Genomic DNA, 21,871 nt, shown 5'->3' on the forward strand with positions numbered 1-21,871 from the left:
GACAGTGGGAATTGAGTTGAGCTGGTATGTCTAGAAGGTGATGAATTTCTTTCTTTGTAGCTCTACATTCTGGAATCCCTGAAGCTCAATGAAGTTGTCTATCCCTGCCAAAGTTGCTGATGCCTAATGCACTTCTCCACCCCAGATGCAGCAAGAGTGCCCTATAGGCCTACTGGTGTTGCCCTCTGGGAGTGCACAGGTGTAGTCAACCCAGTTGTTCACCTACCCAATAGATGTTCCTCCCTTCTTCCTTGCTGAAAATCCCCTAATTTGTTCAGGGTAGTGTTCATCCTCCTCTCTGTAGCCACGTCTTTCAGGTAAGACTGGCCTCTGCCCAGGGCATGAATCTTGGTTAGCCTTCATACTCAATAGCTCAGGGCATGTGAGCTGACTCTGGGCAATGAGTCGTGAAGGGATGTCTGCTGGACGAGGGTATTAGCTCTTCACAGGAGACTTGAGAATAAAAAAAGTGTCTCATTGCTACCAGCAGGAAGTTGCGTGTGAAGATGTATTATTACTACAACTGTGACAGCCATCTTTTTTTATTCAGCTTTATTGAAGTTTTACAACCATCTTTCAACCATGAGCAAAGCTATCCAACATGCTGAAGTGGGCAAAGTTGAAAGATGGAAAGGCTCTGGATCCTTCATAATAACGTTGAGACGTAACCATCCCTGGAGCTTCCGTACATCGCGGTGTCTTGTTATGTGAGATGATAAATCCCTTGTTGTTTAAATCATTTTGAGTTGGATTTATCCTTACTTGTAGCCACGAGCGTCTTAACTAATACCGCAGTCTTCGATCGGATTTGTCCTCTCAATGTCTTATAGAGATGTGGCGAAACCACTCTTTTAATCCACGTGGTCTGGGCCAGAAGATTACAAGAAAGACAGACAAGGGGATTACTCAGAATCACCCGTTCACTCCAATACTGGTCTTCCAAGACCACTTTGGATTCTTTGGGGAGATACAGACGGGGAATTTGATCCTGGGAAACACTTCTTCATAGCTTTCTCCTTTCTCCCTGTCAACTCTGGAATCAGAGGAGCTGGTGCAGCTTCATTATGTGACCCGGAGAGAAAAACCTTTCTTTACAAAGGAGATGGCAACTCCCCAGGAACTCAGAGTCTGGCGGGAAATGGGGGAGAATGGTGGAGAGAGGTGGGGTGGGGATAGGTAATCAAGAGGCTGGAGAGGTGCTCGCCTGAGTGTCCTGCTTGCCTGCCTCCTGGGTAAAAGGCTTAGTGTGTGAAATTCTCCTCTAGGGGCTCTGGTAGAGAAGAGTAGAAAGAGGTATTTTAGGGATGGAGAACCGTGAAAGGTCAGGGTGGAGGGGTAAAGGGACCCTTCGGAGCTTCTCCTGTTTTGAACCCTCAAATCAGAATATGTCATCATTAGAGAGTTAGAATATTTTCTTGCGAGCAAGAAGCAGGCTTCACACTCCCATCTGCTCATTTTCTAGAAAACCTCAGCCTAAGGCTTTCATCTAAATGCAGCTTTCCTGTTATCACTCGGCAATGGTCGGTGTCCAGGCTAGCTCCATTCTAAATGTGGACAGTGCACAGCCCACAGAGAGGGCGCCAAGAGGGCAGATGTGGCCAAGATCTTAGAGTCCCTGCAGCTGGAGCTCCTTCCTGTCCAGGCCCCAACCTGTCTCCCAGCTCCTGAAGTCTAAAAGAGAAAAGCCCAGCAAGAAGTCAAGCTTTGCGGTTTTCAAACTGTGATCACCCAAGGGGCAAAATGACACAAGCCACCTGGGATGGCAGGAGGCAAGCAGGCAGGGATTCTCCTTAATGTGATGGATATTTGGCCCGTTCATCCCCCTAGCTGGCCGTCTAATGCTTGGAGAGGTTTCCCCACTCCCTTGCAATCCCAGGTCCCTGTAGGACGGTGTCTGGGGAACCAGACTCCAGGGATCCTTCTCTGTGTTTCTCTGCAGAGCCAGGAGGCCAGAGCAGAAGGGTGTGGCCAAAGATGCCTTGGAGCTCTGGAGGGCCTGTGTGGGCAGAGGCATGCAGGCGAGCTGGAAGCAGTGCCCAAAGAAATGGAGAAGATGTGTGCGTGTGGATGGCTGGCATGCAAGGGTGTGATGGGCTGGGAGGCCGGGAGGAGCGCTTTTCATGTGTCTGACTGCATTCTGAGTCTGGACGTCCAAAAAGTACTCCTTGGGTGGAACTGGGTTGTCTTCACCAGTAAGTTCCAAGTCAAGATCGTTTGGAAGAGGCTAGAGTGTACAGGGTTATGAAGGGAGCTGAGCGCTTTAGGCTGTAGAGCAGTGTTGAGCATGTAGTCAAGCCCAAGGACAACCCCATACTTAGTTCATCTTCTTTATACACCCTGGGCATCGGGTCAAGTCCTATTCAATAGTTTGCATGAGATTGTGCCCCCCTTGAATTTTCAACTGCCTTGCCTGGTTTTTGAGAGCTTCGTATTGACCCCCCCCCTTCCCTAGTCCCATACTAGCAAACGCATCACCTCTGCATTTTACACACATTTCCTTTCTGCTGCCTCACTACGCATACCTATCACACTACCATCCCCAGACCAGTTAGTCCCACGTCCCTGTTTCTCCCCAGTGGCTTCCTGACGGTAAGGACCCCATCTGACTGACATCCTCCCTCTCATCCTCCCGTGCACAAACCAAGGCCAGACATGTCATAGATCAGATTACTGCCCCAAATCCCATGTGATTTTGGAGGCCCACATATTCAGAGCCATTAGAGACCTCTGCTCACCAATAGCTGGCCTCTCTAGGTATTTCATCTTTGGAGTCTGTTTCAATATGACAAGGACTTGCACATTCGTTTGCTTGTACACTTCTCCAAAAGGGAACTTAGCAGACAAATCACACAATGTGAGGCACATAAGGATCCAGCCAGCCCTGACTTGTGTGGAGGCCAGTGGCCCAAGGGGCAAGTTGAAGAACACCAGTCTCTCACAGCCACCTCAGACGATGCCTTCCTCCCCCATACCACTCTGATCCACCTCTTGGATCCAGGGGTTTTGTTCATCATCACCGTACAGCATCTTTGGTTTATCCAGTTACATAACTCACTACTCATTGAGTAAGGGAAGAAACCCTCTTTGTTCAAAATGGACCATTTACACATTCTAAGAAGGCAGTTTGCTAAACTTTAGCTCTAGAAATTCACCCTTCCCACAACTCCCGATTCTAGAGGTGTGATTCACATTGCCTCTCAGCGCCTCTCCTCAGACTAGTGAGGCCATCACTTGCCTTTCATTTGGAGGCAGAGTCCTCAGTCCCTGCTGATCTTAAATTACATCTCTCTGGACCTTGTAACAAGGTCTGAATACCTCTAGTCAAGGACCTTTCCAAATTTTTCTAGCACATACTGTCTGATGGGCATGCTAGGACATATGTTCAGGAAACAACCAACAAAAGCTCCAGGGTTCTCTCCCCTCCGCCCCCTTGTCTGAGGTAGGAAATGGCAAGTCAAAATCTCTTGACCCTAAAGCACACATTTTGCCTTCAGATGTTGTCCTTTCTAAGATGAACTAAGACCAGCCCAGCAGGAGGAACCTATTGTTACACTCCCCAGGCTAGAGCAGCCCGTTATCTCGGATCTTTGTGTCCAATGTCTGACCCAGGTGTAACTTTCAAGGTGGAATCTTGTCAAGGGCTCTTTAAGAAGCCCAGATATTATTCACTGGGCCCCATTTATCCCATCTATCCTCACAAAGCTCCGGCTGATTAAGCAGGTGTGAATTTTCCCAACATAAACCATGGTATTCTTCTCAACGGATCAAGGCAGCTGTCCAGGCACCCCCAGAGCCCATTCACACAGGGTCACGTGAGGCTGTCCTGCAGAGGACCAACAGGTTCACTTGACTTAATCCCAGTTCTTTAAGAACCAGCAAGTAGAGACCACAAGGTCCCCTTGCACTATCATCCGAGCTCTTTCTGTTTTGAAATCGGGCTGAGCAAACAGCCACTGCCACTGCGGTAAGAAAACCTCGGCATCATCAAGATTTGTCCCCAGGTGGTCCTGCACTCCTCGCCCTGAACTCGGGTCAGCCAAGTCAACCAGTGTCTGCCATGACCCTTACCCTGGCCCTTCCGCCGGACCAGGACAGCTCTACGTGCAGCAAGCCTGACAAGCCCCGCCCCCCTTCCTGATGATTCAGGAAGGTGGAATAAGGGGAAAAGGGTAATCAGAGGAAAAATACCACTTGAGATAAACAGGCTTTTGTGGCAGACCAACCTCGGTTCCAGACCTGGTTCTTGCATTTCTTACCTGTCATGCCTTGGACAAGTCACCCGGCTTCTTCCAGTCATTTGACACATCTTTAAAATGGAGGGATTTCTACTCTGCCGGATCATGTGAGATCATTGCCGTGGCCCAGCTTTTGTGCCAGGCACACAGGTTCATCCCATCTCGCTGCTCAGTGGAGAGGTTACAGGTGAATTAACGGCAAGGAACTACTTTCCGTTTTACAGTAAACATGCCCAAATAACTGTTCCTTGCTACTGCCAGAGCTCGTTCCAAAGTACTCAGAACTCCAACAACAGGATAACAACAATTTTTCCTTACACTTGAGAGACATGAGAGCAGGGGCACTAAAGACCTTTAAAGGCAAATGTAGTGAAAGAGGGCTGAGATCCTAGTGCGTGTTCAGAAAATCACCCACTGACTATGATTATTTCTTTCTGGCCAACCTGGCACCAACTGCCCATGCCGTGAGTCACCAAGAACAGGGGGTTATAGGCAGCTTGAGGCTGTCGATGGTGATGCAGAGCAAACCCCAGGCAGTGGTAAATCTAAGAAGTTCTATCTGGAATGCATTTTATATGTTGCATGTGTGTATATTTTTTTTTCTCGGCAGGAGACTTACCTTCCGAATTATGTTTCCCTTAGGCTATTATTAAAATAGTGTGCATTTCCCAAGCACACACCACTACCAGCAGGGCAGTCCATAAGTGACAGGGTAGAGTCTAACTGGGATTAAGTGTTTGAAAATACACAAGTACACCTGTGTGTAGATATGATTGTGTGTATACACACACAAACACACAGGACTTCCAACTCTGTCTGCTAAGAAACACAAGCGCAGAGAACTTTGATCAAAGTCCATAAGACCTTTAGAAAAGCATGTTGGGTCAACACACATGTGCTGTTTTTTTCAATTCTTTAACCACACCTGTCACCTTTCATCAGCTTTAACCTGACAGGATTGACACATGAAAACCTTGTTCTTTACAATGATCCTGTATTTTTTTTCAGAATTCCTAACATTTAAGAAATGTCAAGGGCTTCCCTGGTGGCGCAGTGGTTGAGAGTCTGCCTGCCGATGCAGGGAACACGGGTTCGTGCCCCGGTCCGGGAAGATCCCACGTGCCGCGGAGCGGCTGGGCCCGTGAGCCATGGCCGCTGGGCCTGCGCGTCCGGAACCTGTGCTCCGCAATGGGAGAGGGGCCACAGCAGTGAGAGGCCCACGTACTGCAAAAAAAACAAAAAACAAAAAAACAAAAAAAAAGAAATGTCAAAAGTAGAGTAAAATGGGCATTTAATTCCACACATGGACACTCATGCTGAGAAATGGAGTTCTGTAGTTTTTACTGATTAATTCCGAATTTAGAAATCACTTCAAACATTGATGAGTAAAAATTTAATCTTACATGAAAACTGAATGTGGACATTTGCATATCCTTATGATTCCTCTACCGCTGGACAGATAAATCACGCAGTAACGCAGACGATCTAGTTACACATTTTCCTAACACTCTCACCTCCATCCTGTGTGGCAGTTGATGGTGCTTCCAGGCATTTGGGTGTGAGGAAACATTAAGAGTACTTCATTCTATTAAATATGAGTCGATTCCAGGGCACATTTCATTTCTGAACCATTTCCAAGCATTAAGAGTGGTATTAATGTGCTGTGTTCTAAGAGGATCTTCCCAATCACTTTTGCCAATGTCTTCTTCACTGGTGATGATATGGAAATAAAGCGCCAAAAATGAAGCTTAATGAACCACAGAGAGCATCCTAATTGTGCACTCCAGGATGATAGCACTACAACGCCAAACTGCTCCCCGTCAATTCCATGTTTGTTTCTTGAAAAATTACCTAGATTAATCTGGGCCAAAATGCATTAAAAATCCAAACTGCGGTAGCACGGAGAAGCCATGCCTTTAGAATAGGAATCCATTATCTTTAGGGACTCCTCCTCAATACTTTTGAAAGTTAACCTAAAAAATATGAGATGATTGAGTATAATATGCTACCTTTCATGTAAAGAGGCAAAAAAGAAAAATCTATTCATATTTGCTTCTATTTGTATAAAGGAACTTTGAGAGAAGATATATTAAACAACTAATAAGTTTATCTAACGTGTGGGAGGTAACTGGGCAGATGGATGCAGGAACAGGACAGAAACTTGCGCTTTGCACCTTTATAGTACGTTTTGGTTTTTAAACCCTGTCTATATATTACCTACGTAAAAACTAAATTAGACAAGCAAATATTATATGGCATTTGCCTTACTGATGGACTCGAAACTCCTATATTACCAGGTTGTGTTTCAGGTATTTTTCACATATATAAAAAGGATTTTTAGAAGAAAATAATTAGGAGTTTAAAAGTGGAAACTGAATTTTTATAGTATAATGTATCATGGAATGCCGAATTATATTTTTCCCACTAAGCCCTAAGTTGGAAGAAACTTCTCAGTGCTTTTTTATTTCAAAAAAGAAAGTTGTATTTGGTAGTCTGGTATTTGCTTGAGAGTGAGTGCACACACATACACACACACGTGCACATACGCATGTTCGCGTGCACGCACACACACACACACAGAGGCTTCCTATAGTAGATACAGTTATTAACATACTACCTTTTAGCTATGCAAATGGACATAGTCTGCCAACACAGAAGGGCAAGTAGAATTTTGTGTAGCACCATCTATACGTATTTTTATTGTGGTTCTGTCATCACGTGATAAATTTTACTTCAAAAATTTAACTGTTAATTTTCGTAAAAAATTACTTGCAAACTATTAGGTTTCTAACACTCAGGAACTAAAGTTCAAAAATTTAAGCCAATTGTTTGTATGGTTTTATCAAAATCATAGGTGCTAATTACTGACTTTTTGAAATGAAGTACAAATCTAAGTGTCGTAAAATGTTTCTTAAGGTACAGATGAGAAATGACTTTGTAAAGCACGAACCCTTCACGTGTTATTAACTGAGGCTTTGGAAAAGCAAGGTCTCCTCTCAAAGCTTTTCTTCTACCTCATATGCTGAACTCTTAGGTTTTAAAATATTCAACTTGCCTTTATTCCTCTTTTGGGGAGGGTGTGGGGGTGTGAGCCTGCCAGCTGGTTAGAAGCCAAGAGTTACCCAGTCAGACCTGAGTGGAAAAGTCTAGGATTTGTTTATTTCATATTCAAGTTCAAAAGCAAGAGACAATTTAAATAATAACAGAGTAACAGGGAAAAAATGCAAAGAAAGAAAACAAATCAGTTAGACTCCAGAAGAACCTTCAAGAATATTTAATTCGGAAAATGTTATTGGTTTTGAGAACTTGACTGAAAGAAAACAGCTGGGCAGAGTTCAAGGTTTTAAATTAAAAAACGATCTAACAAGGTCTATGGGGATAACTCTTTGAGCCACATTTTGGAGACCAGATTCATTTCTACCAAGTAAAAATAATAGCAGTCTAAGCTATAAAGGAAATTCCTCACAACTGAGGTAGTTACTAAGTATCAGCACATTTTCCAAGTTCTCACAAGGCAGCTTAGCTATTTACAATCAATTTTTCCTCATACATAAATGGAGCGCCTTTTCAATTTTATGTCTTCTGTGATTTGTTTAAAAAACAAAAGAACAAAACACTTATACACACCAGCCAGAATATGCCTATTTTATTAACATCATGCTTTAATAAATAACTGGCTACTTCTAATAAAATTAAGCCTCTGTTGACAACAGCCCCCAATATTCCATTTTGTCCATTCTACAGAATTTGGTGTAAAAAGTTGAAGGAAATGTAGACCCTGAGCTATCAAGTAATTATGTTTCAATATAAAAATAGAGAATTACTCTTACAACTGAAGATTAAACAATAACACAAACAACCTCTGTGGGTTTCAGCTTCCGTGGAATTGGCTGGGATCTTAATGGCTGTCTGAAGCAGGAAGAGACTTGCAGAGCGTGATTCTTTCTGAAGACTTCTGGGAACTCTTTTTAACGTGGTTTTGTTACATTCTCATAGCTTTATGGGCTGTCATTTGGTAAGGACTCAAGGAAAGAAAGGGCTCCAAAGGGGCCAAGGCAGTGCTTACTTACTCTTTGGCCTGGGACAAGAGATAATGGCCTTTGCCCATTCACCCGAGTGGCTAAATGTCACCACTAAGATGTGGTCTTCTCAGCTCTACCTACTCCGACTCCTTCCCCGCCCCCCACCCCCCGCCAAATCCTGACAACACATGCAAAACAATCTGGACACTCAGATCTCCCCAAGTGGGCTACTTGGCTGATAGGGTAGCACACAGCTGTGAACCATGCATGGCAAGACCCTTGCCTTTCCGATCAGACGGGGCTGGGAGAGAAAAAGACTCAAATAAGATGCCTTAAATCTCTTTAAAAAAAAAAAAAAAACAAACCTGGGATCCCAAAACAAATGCAAATACACCTGCTCGGACGAAAACTTTGCTTGAGTGTTGATAGTTACTCCCTGAGCCCAGGCTGTACCCCAGTTCTGGCTAGCCCCCAGACAGCTCCCTCTATATGACCAGGGTTGAAATCTGCAACAAGAAGGACCAAATGAGATCGCTGGGATAACAATTCAAGGAAGGTCAAGCATGGACACGAAGACCAGCAAACAGTGGGCGTGCTAACTTGCCTGGATAAAAAAACCAAACCAAACCAAACCCACCCCCAAACTAAGTGTGAACAGGTGATAACTAGGATATCCTGCATGCCTTATATCTTTCGAGGGAGAATGCGTCAGGAATCTTCTAGATGGACTGCACTTTAAGTATAAGCGGCTTCAAGAAATGGACCTGTGATCTTAGTTTATACAATCCAACTCAACCAAAATGGGTAGTCTGCAGTCTCTTCCAGTCACCAGCTATAAATGAAGTATAACCTTCTTCTTGTATTGATGTTTGAATACAACCTGACAAGTGACTCAGAAGCCCCCCTTGCACCTTCACATTCTGTCCTAACTTAATAAAAATTTTAAAAAAGGACCTCCTCTTCTCTCCAGATAAGGCAACTAAAAACAACAGGGATAAATGGCAATTTTACTGCTTGTTGGGCTTTTTCTTTTAATAAGATAACATGATAAATAAAACCTGCTTCTGTACAGCTATTTAATATTTCAGAAATACGTACATGTTACATGCCAAGAAAGGACCCTGGTTTTCTTGTAAGAAACAAGGTGAGACCGTATTGAAGAAGAAAAAAAAACCCACAAACAAAACAAAACAAAAAACAAACAAACAGTGATAAAAATCACAAATGCACAACTAACTACAGTTCTGTACCTACACTGTTAGCCACATTTAACATGATTCTGAGGAAGCAGGACCGACCTTACGTACAAGTCCCCTTTTCCCACAAAACTGAATGAAAAAACAAAGTCAGCATCTTTTAAACCAGTGGCCACATAGTAAAAACTGTACATTGTTGTCCATTCATTTAAAAAGCAAAGTCACTAGGATGGTATAAAAGTGATAACCGGTGCCTTTTTAACTTTTTGATGAAGAACACTTTTTCTCTAAGGTTGAGAATTATCTCCATTCTCCCTGCATAACCAGGGACAAGATGCAGAAGACAGTGAGGAGGTAGGGCCGGGCCCCAGCGGGGACCCCAGCGCTGCTGGCTTTATCACTGACACTCTTCCCAGAGTGGTCAGTTGCGTTATACTCAAACTCCGAAGGGCACTGCTGATACTCACATCCACTTCCACTTCCTTCTCCACTGCTTTCATCACCTATTTTTGAGGAAAAAAAACAACAATGGAATAGAGATTTCACTCTGCTGCTTCTCATCACAAGGTATACAACAATTTGTCCTTTAGAAGCACAAATGCTTACTGATATCAAAGAAGTCCACATCATTCCCATTATAAGCATTCTTCATTTTACTGGTCATAACTCGAAGAGCCATGATTTGACGAAGGATCAGTATGTCTGGTTTGCTGGTGTCAACCTGGACCTCCGGATTATTGCCCTGGTTGGCTAATCCGTTTCCTGTCACTGCAAACAGGTACCTGCAATGAGGAATGACCCCATTCACATGATCAGTAAAACAAAAAGTTACAGAAGATAGTCAAAGATTCCTGCCTAGGCTCTAGTATTTTCCACTGAGTGCAATGAAATGCAAGTGCTTGCCTTTTGAATAACTCGAATCTCTCCTTTTCCTGGGTATACATTATGTTTCTCCAATCTGACTGTGACCTTTTTGAAAACTACCCATTTCGGGGAGGTTGGTGGGTCAGAGTGAAGTAGGTACTTGTCTAACTTACTGAGTATGTAGGGGAGGGACACAGAGCATCATCAAGTAAGAGAATGAGACCTTCGGAGAACTGGTACTTTATGAGGCCAGGCCATCGAGCACAGGGCCACAGGTATAAAACATTAAAAATAATGACACTATTAAAACAGCTCAATCCCTCATTGCAGCTGTAACACCAGCTTATAACCACTGTCACAAACCTTTGCCCCAGAACTCTTTGCAAGTAGCTGGGGACCTTCCCGACACTTCTTTTTTTTTTTTTTTTTTTTTTTTTTTTTTTGCTGTACGTGGGCCTCTCACTGTTGTGGCCTCTCCCGTTGCGGAGCACAGGCTCCGGACGCACAGGCTTAGCGGCCATGGCTCACGGGCCCAGCCGCTCCGCGGCATATGGGATCCTCCCAGACCGGGGCACGAACCCGTATCCCCTGCATCGGCAGGCGGACTCTCAACCACTGCGCCACCAGGGAGGCCCCCGACACTTCTTCAGCAGAGCCAATTCCTAAGAATGTCTAGAAGCCTTCCATGTTGTTGCCACCTACTTGTGAAATGCTTCACGCTGCCTCGACTAAACAACTGAGCAAACCTTCTCTGAAAGGTCTCCGGGCATCTAGGAAGGGAGAGCTTGCACACCCGTTCGAGGGAGGCTAACCTGCTTTTGCCTTTTCCATTCCAGCAGTCATCCTCATTGCCGTTCCCTGCAGCCATCCTCTCATCGTTGCACACGTTACCAGGAAGAGAGGACCAGAACTTCTTGGCCTGTTTCAGTTTCTCCTTGACATCAGTAACCTCATTAAGAGAGAGAGAGAAAAAGAGACCTCTGTAAAACCCCAAAACCACCTACACATGTGCCTTTTTCATCAAAGTATCTCCAGAGTCTCTCTGTAATCAGAAGAGAAAAATGCAGATCACACTGATACGTAAAATGTATAAAATCACCCAAAGAATTAACAGGTGAAATAGAAGCTCTGTGAAAAAAATGTTGCCTAGTGCCTAGATCCACCGTCCATTCTCACTCTACATTAGGACCGCCATCCGAGGCCCACCGGCTCTCACACCCCGGAGATACACTGATAAGACACAGTCTCTTCTCGCGGGCTTTTATAACTCAGGATCCAGCCTATGTGTTACTACCCACACTGTGAAACAAAAGGCAGGTGTTCAGATATGCCTCAGCGCACCCCACTTGTTAGCCTACGGATGAAATTTCTGAGCTAGGGAATCAAAGAGGCAGATTCACTGACATCCCTGTGCAAGTTTCTGGAAAACTTTCACTTGAAAAGACCCAACAGTTGAAAGCGTCCCAAATAAAGATGCATTTTGAGCAAATGTTTTCAGTTCTTTGTCATTAAACACGGCCATTCCTGCCAAAGTGCTCACCAGTCGGTCCAAACTAGTGCCAGCTGCTGTGGTTGGGCGCTCCTCGGGGTGAAAGGGTCTGAAGCGGGCACTGAAGGCACTTTCAGAGATGGAACGGGAAATCCGACCAGCTGGGAGAGGCTTAGGGGGTCCACATCCCTGGAAAACCTGTATTGGCATAAGTGTGGTCACGTGATGGAAGTGACATCGCAGGCTGGAGCGATGCCTTCCTCTCCTTTGCAGGACCCGGCCTTCCTTACCTTCTGAGACACCTGCACGCTGTTCTCCTGCATGTTCATAATAGCATCCGAAATCTTCACATCGATGGGATCCATGACCGATTCAATGTTGAAAGGACCCTCTAACCTCTCGGCCACCATCAGCATAGCATCTAACATGAGGTTTGGGGCAGAACAATACAGCATACAAAGGAAATCATTAGCTTGGCCTTGAGTGATCAGTCTGATTATTTTACTGTCTTTGTTTCCCTTGGGGGATGGTGCTGGGGGGGCGGGGGGCAGGGAGAGGCATGATCATCATTAATTCATGCTTTTAGATCTATTTCTATGACACAGAACTTCATTCAGTCAGCATGTACCACTAGCTCTCTCGAGTGTGAAGTGACCAGATGAAGGCTTTATTCCACAGCAAGGAAACCCAATCGGGAACCTTCTAATGCACTGATTATTCGTCCCTCCATGTGTCAGTGACTGTCATTGTATGGCTCTGAGCTAGTTCCCAGCTGACAAACCTAAGGCTGGAAGCAGAATAACATGCCAGTTCTCCCAGAGACCTCCATGTTTCTTGTCATTTCATGTTCCATTTACAAGAGTGAAAAACATAAATCAGTTCGCATACTGGCACACCAATTCTTTTCTTTCTTTTTTTTTTTGCGATACGCGGGCCTCTCACTGCTGTGGCCTCTCCTGTTGCGGAGCACAGGCTCCGGACGCGCAGGCTCAGTGGCCATGGCTCACGGGCCCAGCCACTCCACGGCATGTGGGATCTTCCCAGACCGGGGCACGAACCCGTGTCCCCTGCATCGGCAGGCGGACTCTCAACCACTGCGCCACCAGGGAAGCCCTGTACCTCTTTTTATTCAAATGAAAAGACAACCCAAGACAGGGCACAAAATCCATGTGTTCACAATATGAGTCTTCACTAATTACTCTGGAAACCACTTTTACATTTTGGAGGAGTCTAGAATTTTTTAGGACACATTGAATCTCTTAAATGAAAAGCGCTGTTTGGGTTTTCTTGTCATCCATGGTTCTTGGGATTATGTGATTTAGTATTTTTCCCTGATACTTATTGTGTAAAATTAGAAGAAATTGGAAAGGTAATCTCCAAATGAGAAAAAGGACGCCTCATTCATGACAAGCAGTGAACTTTTAAACTTGTTCTTTCCCCTTAAAGGAGAGTTAGGCTCACATTCTTCATAGCCTTCAGGTAGTCCAAGGACAGCTGCCAGAAAGAAGGGCGAGTTTCTAGAAGATGGTGTGTCTCTCTCAAAGTGCAGGCCACAGCTGAACTTCTACCTAAGCTCGCTGATGGAAAGGAGTTCTGGCATCAGCAGATCAGTGAACCCAAATCTGGTCAGCGACCTTTCACCTTCCCCCGAGAACAAATGCAACCCAACATTTTAAAGCACGGGCTCATTTCTTTCAACTACAGTTCCGATGTCACAAACCACGGATAGATGTCCGTGCAATGCAATTTTTTTTGAAAGTCATAACAAATGAAGTTTCAGGTTGCATTGTGGTAAGCGCCGATAAACGGACACTTCCAACCTCTAAGGAAAGGCTGCCAGCATGAATATACCATTGTGCTAGAGGAGAGGAAAAATGCGTTTGATGTGCTAGCAAAAGGGGACTTTTGTAAACAAGTGGAGCACAACCTAAACGTGTTCATCATTGTCGAAGCATCAGGGCTGCCACGTCCAGAGAGCACGTGCCTTCAGAGCCGAGAAGGAGTTGCTGGCTCCAGAGAAAAATATTATGAAGGGACAGACCATAAACATCTCAAACACAGAGGTTTCAACAGGAAGGAAACGGCACACCTCGTCACTACTTATTTCCCTAGTGGGAAGGAAAGGCCAGATCGTGAACGTGTTCGTGTGTTTGTGAAAGGGAGCATAAACCCCAATTCTTCTGGCTGTTTGGTGTCTTTGTCAACTCCAGGCCAGCCAGCCGTGCACAAGGGCCTGGGAAGGGAGAGGGGCCAGGTCCTTGTCGCGGTGGTGCCGTGGCGTTGCGTGTCCCGCGACTGAAGAATGCGAGTGAGGCTGTGGTCTGCCTGGAGGCTGCAGCCCGGGAGCCAAAGCCGCCCCTCAGCCCCAGGGCAAGTCCTGCCTGGCTATCCACTGGGCACCTCCATAGAAGCGGACGACCCTGATGAGAAGCCCCAAGGCGAGTCCCACGATGGCTGGTCCGGTGTTGCTGCTTCTGATGGATCTAGGCTGCAGGTCTCCCTTTGTGGGGTATCTGACTGGCTCCTGCCTCTTGCCAGGAACTGGCTGACGTCCCAGCCAGCAATCCCGACCCCCTCATACTAAATTCCCAGTGGCAGCAGACATGTGACATTCATAAGGGTGGCTAGGAGTCAAATGAATGTTACCACGACGGCAGTATGTGACGGAGAGCAAGTTGCACCTACCCGTAATTTATGATTCCCCAGAAACTGACTTTCGTGGTCGTGGTGGTGGTGGGAGTATTTTTCAAAAAGAAGGTTTCCTGTAACCAACCTCTTACAAAACCAAGTCCAAGGTGTTCTGACTATTCGGATCCACCTTGATAAAGGTGGACGACAGTTTAATAGGTACAGTTCAAGAGAGGGACAGGAAGGCTCGGCAGCAAGAAGGCAGAGCTGGAAAACTCATCCTTAGTCTCTTCAAAGGGTCTAGTCCAACTGCAGGATTTTAGTGCTCAGGACACTCCCCCCGCCACCCGGGCAACAAAGCAGCCCCTTCTCACTAGGGGAAGCGATTCCTCTTGCACTGTGCCACCGATAATCAGAAACCCAATCTTCAGCCTCGCGACCTGACTGGATGAACAAAAGGCAGTTTCCTGACTTAACCCCAATATCTGATTTAAAGAAGTGGGGGGGAAAAAGCCCTTGCCCATTCATTAACTGCAGTCATGTTAAGGGGGGAAAATTCCTTGCAAAGAAAAAAGAAAAAGAACTTATGGCAAAGGTATGTAAATTGGGACTGAATTCTATAACCACAGAGCAAATTAATTAAACCCTTGTGAAAATCCACGAAAAAGCACTGGAGATTAACAATGTCTATTACTCCTGGCCTTTTATATCAGCTTATTAGAAATAAATAATAAAACACCCATTAAAATGAAGTTTAGATATAATTATATTCTTCCACCCTCCAGAAAGTATCATTTAAAATAACTGCAGAAAATTGATTCTGAAATCCTACCAATTTCCACTTGGGTTGAATTTTTGTTTCATCAAAGATAACAAATGTAATTTGTAAAACACACAGCAAGAATAGGGGCAGCAAGGGAAGTCCTCCTTGATTTAGAGTACCTGGTTGAAGACGTTAATTAAGCAAGCCAAAGTACGGTTTTGATATGGACCTGCAGACTCTTGGAAAAAATATGTAGAAGAATTTGTATTTTAAGACGAGTTTCTGAGTTATAGTTTCTGTCAGACACATTAGAAGAACAGAATAGTGTACTTCATTCCTGATGTGCCTGTAGAAAAGTTACCCAAACTAGATCACTGTCACCAGATACTTTTGCTACTGTATAGCAAATGCTACAGCTCTGCCCAGGGAACTAGTTCATTAGATGTTACAGGGGAAAGCGAAAAGGCAAACCATCTTGTTTTCTAAAAATGAGTTTAGCAAAAGTGAGCTGCAAACTTGACATTTGGGGTGGGGGTGAGAGTGGGATTAAAAAAGAGAGAAAGAAAAAACTTTCAACTTTAGATCTAGAAATGCCATGGGCTTTTATTTCCATGGGAAATATTTTCCAGCAACAATTTCTCCCATGGCTTCTTTCTGGGCATGATGTGCCATTTGTGCGTGTGTGTGTTGGCTGGTCTTATGCCTTCCCTTTCATGGGATTCTGCTTTTCTGTGTGTGGAAGATTTTTTCAGGTCTTCTAGCTTTGAGCTATTTAGGCTACAATTGTGCTGAAGCGTTTAATATTCACATCTTTTTTTTTCCCCCTTGTGTCAGTGTTCTCAAGAATCTGTTGGAGCCAATTTATTGATGCACTTTCAGAGTTAATATGGTAATCAGCTCTCATGCAGACTAAACAGCATTCCCCGGCTCCAATCCCCGCATTCCCCTCCCCCCCAAAACCCTCAGCAAATTGCATACGTGTTCCCATGATGTGGACAAATAAGTGAAAAATAGGTGCTTAAAAAGACACTCAAATTCTACAATTATGTAAATGTGACTGGGAGAAAAACCTGAGTTTGTTTTGGGGTGCTGATAGTATGTGGGTGAAGCCCCACCACTAGCAGCTTCAACAACCGCCACTAACATTCCGGGATTTCCATATGCATTAAGCAGGCATCGAGGGAGTCGATGACTGGATATTTCAATCATCCATATTTTGTCCTTTCCCACAAATCATAATTAACGTTCTTAGAAACAGGCCACTTTATTTCCATTGCTGTCTGGGTTCCCAGTAATGGTTTTCTAAGTTTTAGGTGTAGACGAGAACACTGACCTCTAAAATTATCAGGACAAAAGTCCTTCCATTCTCACCAGAGCAGTCTGTGATTGTTAAATCTCTACAGAAACATAACCCTTAAATTTCCACAATCAGATTGCACCTGATCCAAATACCCAGTGGGTATCTGGCCGTTTGCAGAAGATTTGGTTGCAATGTAACAGATATAACATTTGAAAAGCCGCTTTCACAGCTCAGTGATGGCTGTACTCCAGCATTTACATGGATACCAGCCTATGATGCAGAACTAAAACTGACCTTTAGGGGGAAAATGTCAAAAAATCACTTTCTTGTTATTAAAACTTGGTATTCGCTGTGTCTAATGTCTGTCTAATGTCTTCAGAAATGCCACCATTAGTTCAAGGGAACATTTACCTGTAGAGTAGTGTGAACTTTGAGTACAGTTAGAACTCTGGCAAACACTACATAACGAACAGAAATTTATCGCTGACAATTAAAACATTCCTTGGGGAATTCCCTGGCGGTCCGGTGTTTAGGACTCTGCACTTTCATTGCCAGGGCCTGGGTTCAATCCCTGGTCGGGGAACTAAGATCCCGCAAGCCACATGGCATGGCCAAAAAAAATTAAAATTAAAAAATAAATTAAAAATTCCTTGTGGCCAGAAGCTTAGCAATCAATAGCAACAGAAATACATTAATTGTCTGCTCACCTATGAAATTGTTCCACTCGAAATCAAGATCCCCTTGGTTGGCCAAACAACCTCTCATGATGTTGGAGCAGTAGTTGTAACAGGGTTTCACAGTCACGAGACCTTGGCAGTGGGAGCAGTAGATCATCTTCAACAGGGCATGGGTACACTGGGCTGTGGGATTTACCTAATTGGGAGAAGAAAAAGACAACGGTGGGGCAAAGATAGACACAGCACTTGCAAGTCTATCAAGTTGACTTTGAAGGCTTGGCCATGAACTTCCCTTAAGAATGAGTCGTGATGGGTCACATTTAGCAGGCCTGGCTTGCTTCCTGAAGAGCAAAATTAGATAAAGAAAAGGGGTATGCTGGGAAGAAGGCGGAGGTAGGGATGAACACTGAATTACCTTAAACAACAAAGTTGCATATCACACACACACTCAACTCCTCACACTCATTTTAAATGGCTCGATGATTTCAAAGTCCTTTTACGAATAAATTTCCAGGATCGCCATAGACGCAGTAGTAGAGGTGGTCTTTACCTGTCCGCCATCCATGGCCAGCTGTGGCCTCTCCCATCACTGTGTTTGCCTTGCCAGACTGGAACTCAAGCACATCTTCTCTTCAGACACATTGACTACAAGACTGCCCTTTCAAACGTAAGCCCCCAGTCAACATTTAGAAGGGTACCTCGTGTGTACTCCCTTCTGTGCCAATAGCTGCACAGAAGGCAAAATTAATGTATCCTACAGGGAAGAATGTGAATAAATTTGAACCTGGGGTTCTGTGAAGGCCATCCAAGGCTTGGGAGCAGTACAGCACAGAGTGCTCAGGGAACACTTAATGAACAGGTGGGACTTCAGTTAAATTCTGAAGAAGGGGTTGGATTTATTTATTTATTTTCAAAATTTTTATTGAAGTAGAGTTGATTTACAATGTGTTTAATTTCTGCTGTACAGCAAAGTGACTCATATTTATATTCTTTTTCCTATTCTTTTCCATTATGGTTTATCACAGGACATTTAATATAGTTCCCTGTGCTGTACAGTAGGATCCTGTTGTTTATCCATCCCACATATAATAGTTTGCATCTGCTAATCAGAAGGGGTTGGATTTCAATGATCAAATGAAAGGAGAACATCGCAGTTAGGAAGAATGAAATGAACCAAAGCATACATGGTACTGAGCAGACCGTGGAATCTTAGAACGGGGTTGAGGAACTATGGGAAATAAGGTTGGCTGAGTACAGGAAGGGCTGTGTATGTGACCAGACAGTAAAGGGGATTGAAAACCAGGCAGAAATCAAGACACCATATGGCAGGACACAGGGAGCTACTGAAAGTTCATGAGCAAGGGAAGAGGCAAGGATGAAGGTGTCACCGAAGACAGATTGGGCTAGGCGTCCTCTGTAGAGAAACGAGACTTGGTTTCATCTTTCTTCAATTGTTTCACCTTTCAATTGCACTTCTATAGGGCGCAATTGTCTTGGGCATAGAAGAGCCGATCCCATCCTGTCACTCATTTCCATCAATGCTTAGAAAGGATCATGGCCAGGATCACAAGCTGGCAGCTCCCCAAGAGTTCCTGTGTTCTCATTCTCTCTGCCCCACCCTCCCTTTTTGGAGTCAATATCAGAGGATTAGTGCATTCCTCTCTATCAGTACCAACCAGCTCTGCAAACAGAGGCTTCTGAAAGCAGATACCACCGCAGGGAACAGATGCTGGGATGCAGGGCAGTCCAGCAGTGCACTTCACCTGCTCTGGAGCATAACTTTGGATACCACTTATCAACAGTAGCCTTAGGGACAGGAATGGGGGATTAGCACCATCAGAAGAAAAACTTCACACTGTTAGGCTCCTATCTGATGTACACACACACACCCTCTTATCTCAAACAGAACTCTAGCCTAAAAGGGGGAGGAACATCCAACAAGACGGTAGTTGTATACACAGAAGTCAAGGTTCCCTGCGAACAATTAGGACTTTTCCACAGTTTTAACCAGTGCCAAATGTTTTCCTAGGCAGTAAATTAGTCCTTTTAACTATGTATTAACGGACAGTAAAATCTCGGCTAACCAATACCCTGGAGGAATAGCCAATCTGGATAGCTAGGTTTCCTGGATAGCAACAAGAGCATGCCTTTAAAGTCACAGAGAGTTAGGACTTTGATACTTTCCCACCCCCTCACTGGACAGAGGAGCAAACAGGCCTGGAGAGAGGAGGTGGCCAGACAATCATAGAAGTTGGAAGGGGCCCTAGAGATCACTGAGTACAGCTCTCACATTTGAGGGATGAGAAAACCAAAGCCAAAGAGAATAAGTGACTTGTGGGCAGCCACCTCACTGTATGACTCTAGCACTGCACCTTAGCAAACACTGAAACGATTTCCCACATATATCATGTGTCCCTGCCTCTTTAAACTGAATATATGAAACTTGAATCTTAAGCATCGGTAGATTTCTGCTTTATCTTAAATTAGGTTCCACATTGGTGAGATTGCCAAAATGGCTGGATTTTGGAGAGGTAAAGAGTTATTATGAAAATGTCTGTGAAATCCAGGTTAGTGCATGGCATTTTTTGATTATGATGCTTATCAGGAAACAATGGACTTGTGCGAGAAAACAATGTAGAAAGTTAACATGTCAACAAGCAGTTACTGAGCACCTACTATGTGCCAGGGATTATTCTGGAATGCATTTGTGATTAGGTAGCAAGGCAAGTAGGAATTTTTAGACTATGAGACCTCTCCTAGAAAACGCAAAGAAATTTCCAAATGGTGTAGACCTTTTGGAAATAAACAAAAATTTCAAACTCCACAATTGTGCTCGAGAAACACTTTTGGCCAAAGAAGTCCTTTCCCTTTATTTCTCTTTTTTAACTCTAGGATGGGGTTCACTACATCCTTGGTTCAACTGTAAGTCAAATCATTTATGCAGTAGGCCTTACAGGAGTATCCTAAAATAGGTTGATGGAGCCTCAAGTTTTAAAAGAGAGACCAAACCAAATGACACAGTAGAGTTTTATTAAAGGAAGATTATGAAGCTGGGTTTGGCAGAGTTTCTCCATTTCATTCTTTGGCTAAGTACTGGCTCATGTTCTGCACATGATTTGTTGTGTAACTACTAAAAATGATCACAAGGAACTCAGCTATAACATGCTATGGAAACACTAAATAATACCAGAACTGGGGAAGTTATAAGAAAACTGGGATGAGAAAGGACATATGAAATACCAAAGTTAGAGAAAATCTGTCTTTTGTCTCACAGCCACTAATCAGACTACCATGCACTCTTTTTTACATGAAGGGAATTCAGAACCTGGGAAATAAACCCCTTGTGTGGGATAAAGTAGAAAGACAAAGGTTTTTAAAACAGTCATGAGAACTAAAGAAATAGGGGTCCCCTGCAATGCTCACTCCCCTGGAAGAAGTGATGAGACTACCCCCCAGGTCTTGGGTCCCCATTCTCACTGACCTGACCAAGTTCAGGATGGTGAACACAGAGTACTAAGGACCAGCTCTCCTTTCTGACTCTGGACTACCCCAGGGGACAAACAAAATGGCTGTCTCTCTTTTGGAATCGTCTATGGCTTCTCGGTAAAGAGCAATGTAGGTTGGTCAACAAGCCAAAGGAATACTATTGCACTGGGAAGAAAAAGCCTAATAGTATACAGTACTTCAATTTAAATTCTCCTGTGTAGTTTCTGGCAAAATGTAGCATTTCCTTGATCCAGTGATGGCCCTCAAGGGTGCTCCATTACAAGCTCTCAATGGTCTCTCCACCATGCCAAGGGCAAACCTTTCACCCGAAAACAGATATAATAGTAGACTCATAAGCAGATATAATAGTACACTAAGTCATACTGTGTTCTGGGGATTTAATAATTTTGAATATAAACTCAACTTCACTCACATTCTACTCCCTTGTAACACTCAAAATCAATCACTTCTCTCAAGTCCCCAAATAACTTACTTACTGAAATAATTTACACCAGAAGACCCAAGACTCAGTGGTAGATCATGCCACAATGGGGATTAACAAAATGGGTAACCATACTCTAAGATCTTCCTTTAATCCTCACTTACGTACTGATTCTCTATGGCATGCCGTGCCACTTAAAATGATCAATCTGATTACTCCTTTGGGTCACAGGTCTTGACTAACGTTTCATGTTTTCCTTTTATTTAGAAGGGTCTGTTGAGCCCAGATGTGACTTCCAGAATCCTTGGGGCTGGGGGAGGAGTCGGGTAGGGGTTAATTATGGTTGCTTTTATAAAAGTCAGATTTTTCAGACCTCACTTAGCAATTCAATAGTTATTTCTCAAAATGATATTTAGAAAGAACAGGAAAAGGAAAACTGTACACTCCTCCCTTCCTCCTTTGAACCACTGACATAAAGAATGGGTTAATGGTCTCAGACAGAATATGCTTATTCAGTTTCTATGGTTTCATGATCATGAAGGTCATGATGTTAATACTGAAGAGAAAAATATTCTGTTTGATGTCAGAATTAATTTTCTACTGATAGCTTTTATTGGACTTTATTGCTTTATGATATAGAGTACTTACTATGTGCCAGGCTCCATTCTAAGTACTTTATATGTATTAACTCATTTAAGCTTCAAAATAATCATAGGAGATGAGTATTATTATTTCATTTCACAGATGAGGAAGCAGAGGCCCAAAGAGG

At 43.9% G+C, this 21,871-nt stretch overlaps 1 protein-coding gene across 2 annotated transcripts in view; it reads right to left on the reverse strand.

Moving 5' to 3' along the window:
• Window positions 1-7,494: 7,494 nt before the first annotated feature.
• Window positions 7,495-21,871, reverse strand: part of GPC4 (glypican 4) — a 110,023-nt gene continuing 95,646 nt past the window's right edge. The window contains exons 4-9 of one of the 2 annotated variants that reach the window (XM_082610704.1): window positions 17,205-17,370; window positions 12,097-12,227; window positions 11,858-12,004; window positions 11,130-11,266; window positions 10,060-10,235; window positions 7,495-9,956 (exon numbers count right to left, since the gene is read on the reverse strand). In XM_082610704.1, coding sequence (XP_082466830.1) covers window positions 9,754-9,956; window positions 10,060-10,235; window positions 11,130-11,266; window positions 11,858-12,004; window positions 12,097-12,227; window positions 17,205-17,370 — 960 coding nt within the window. In that variant the 3' untranslated portion in view covers window positions 7,495-9,753. The remainder of the gene's footprint in view (window positions 9,957-10,059; window positions 10,236-11,129; window positions 11,267-11,857; window positions 12,005-12,096; window positions 12,228-17,204; window positions 17,371-21,871) is intronic. The other variant, XM_082610705.1, reaches the window with a different exon arrangement.

This window comes from Mesoplodon mirus (assembly GCF_964341445.2).
Source record: "Mesoplodon mirus genome assembly, chromosome: X".
NCBI classification, from domain to species: Eukaryota; Metazoa; Chordata; class Mammalia; order Artiodactyla; family Ziphiidae; genus Mesoplodon; species Mesoplodon mirus.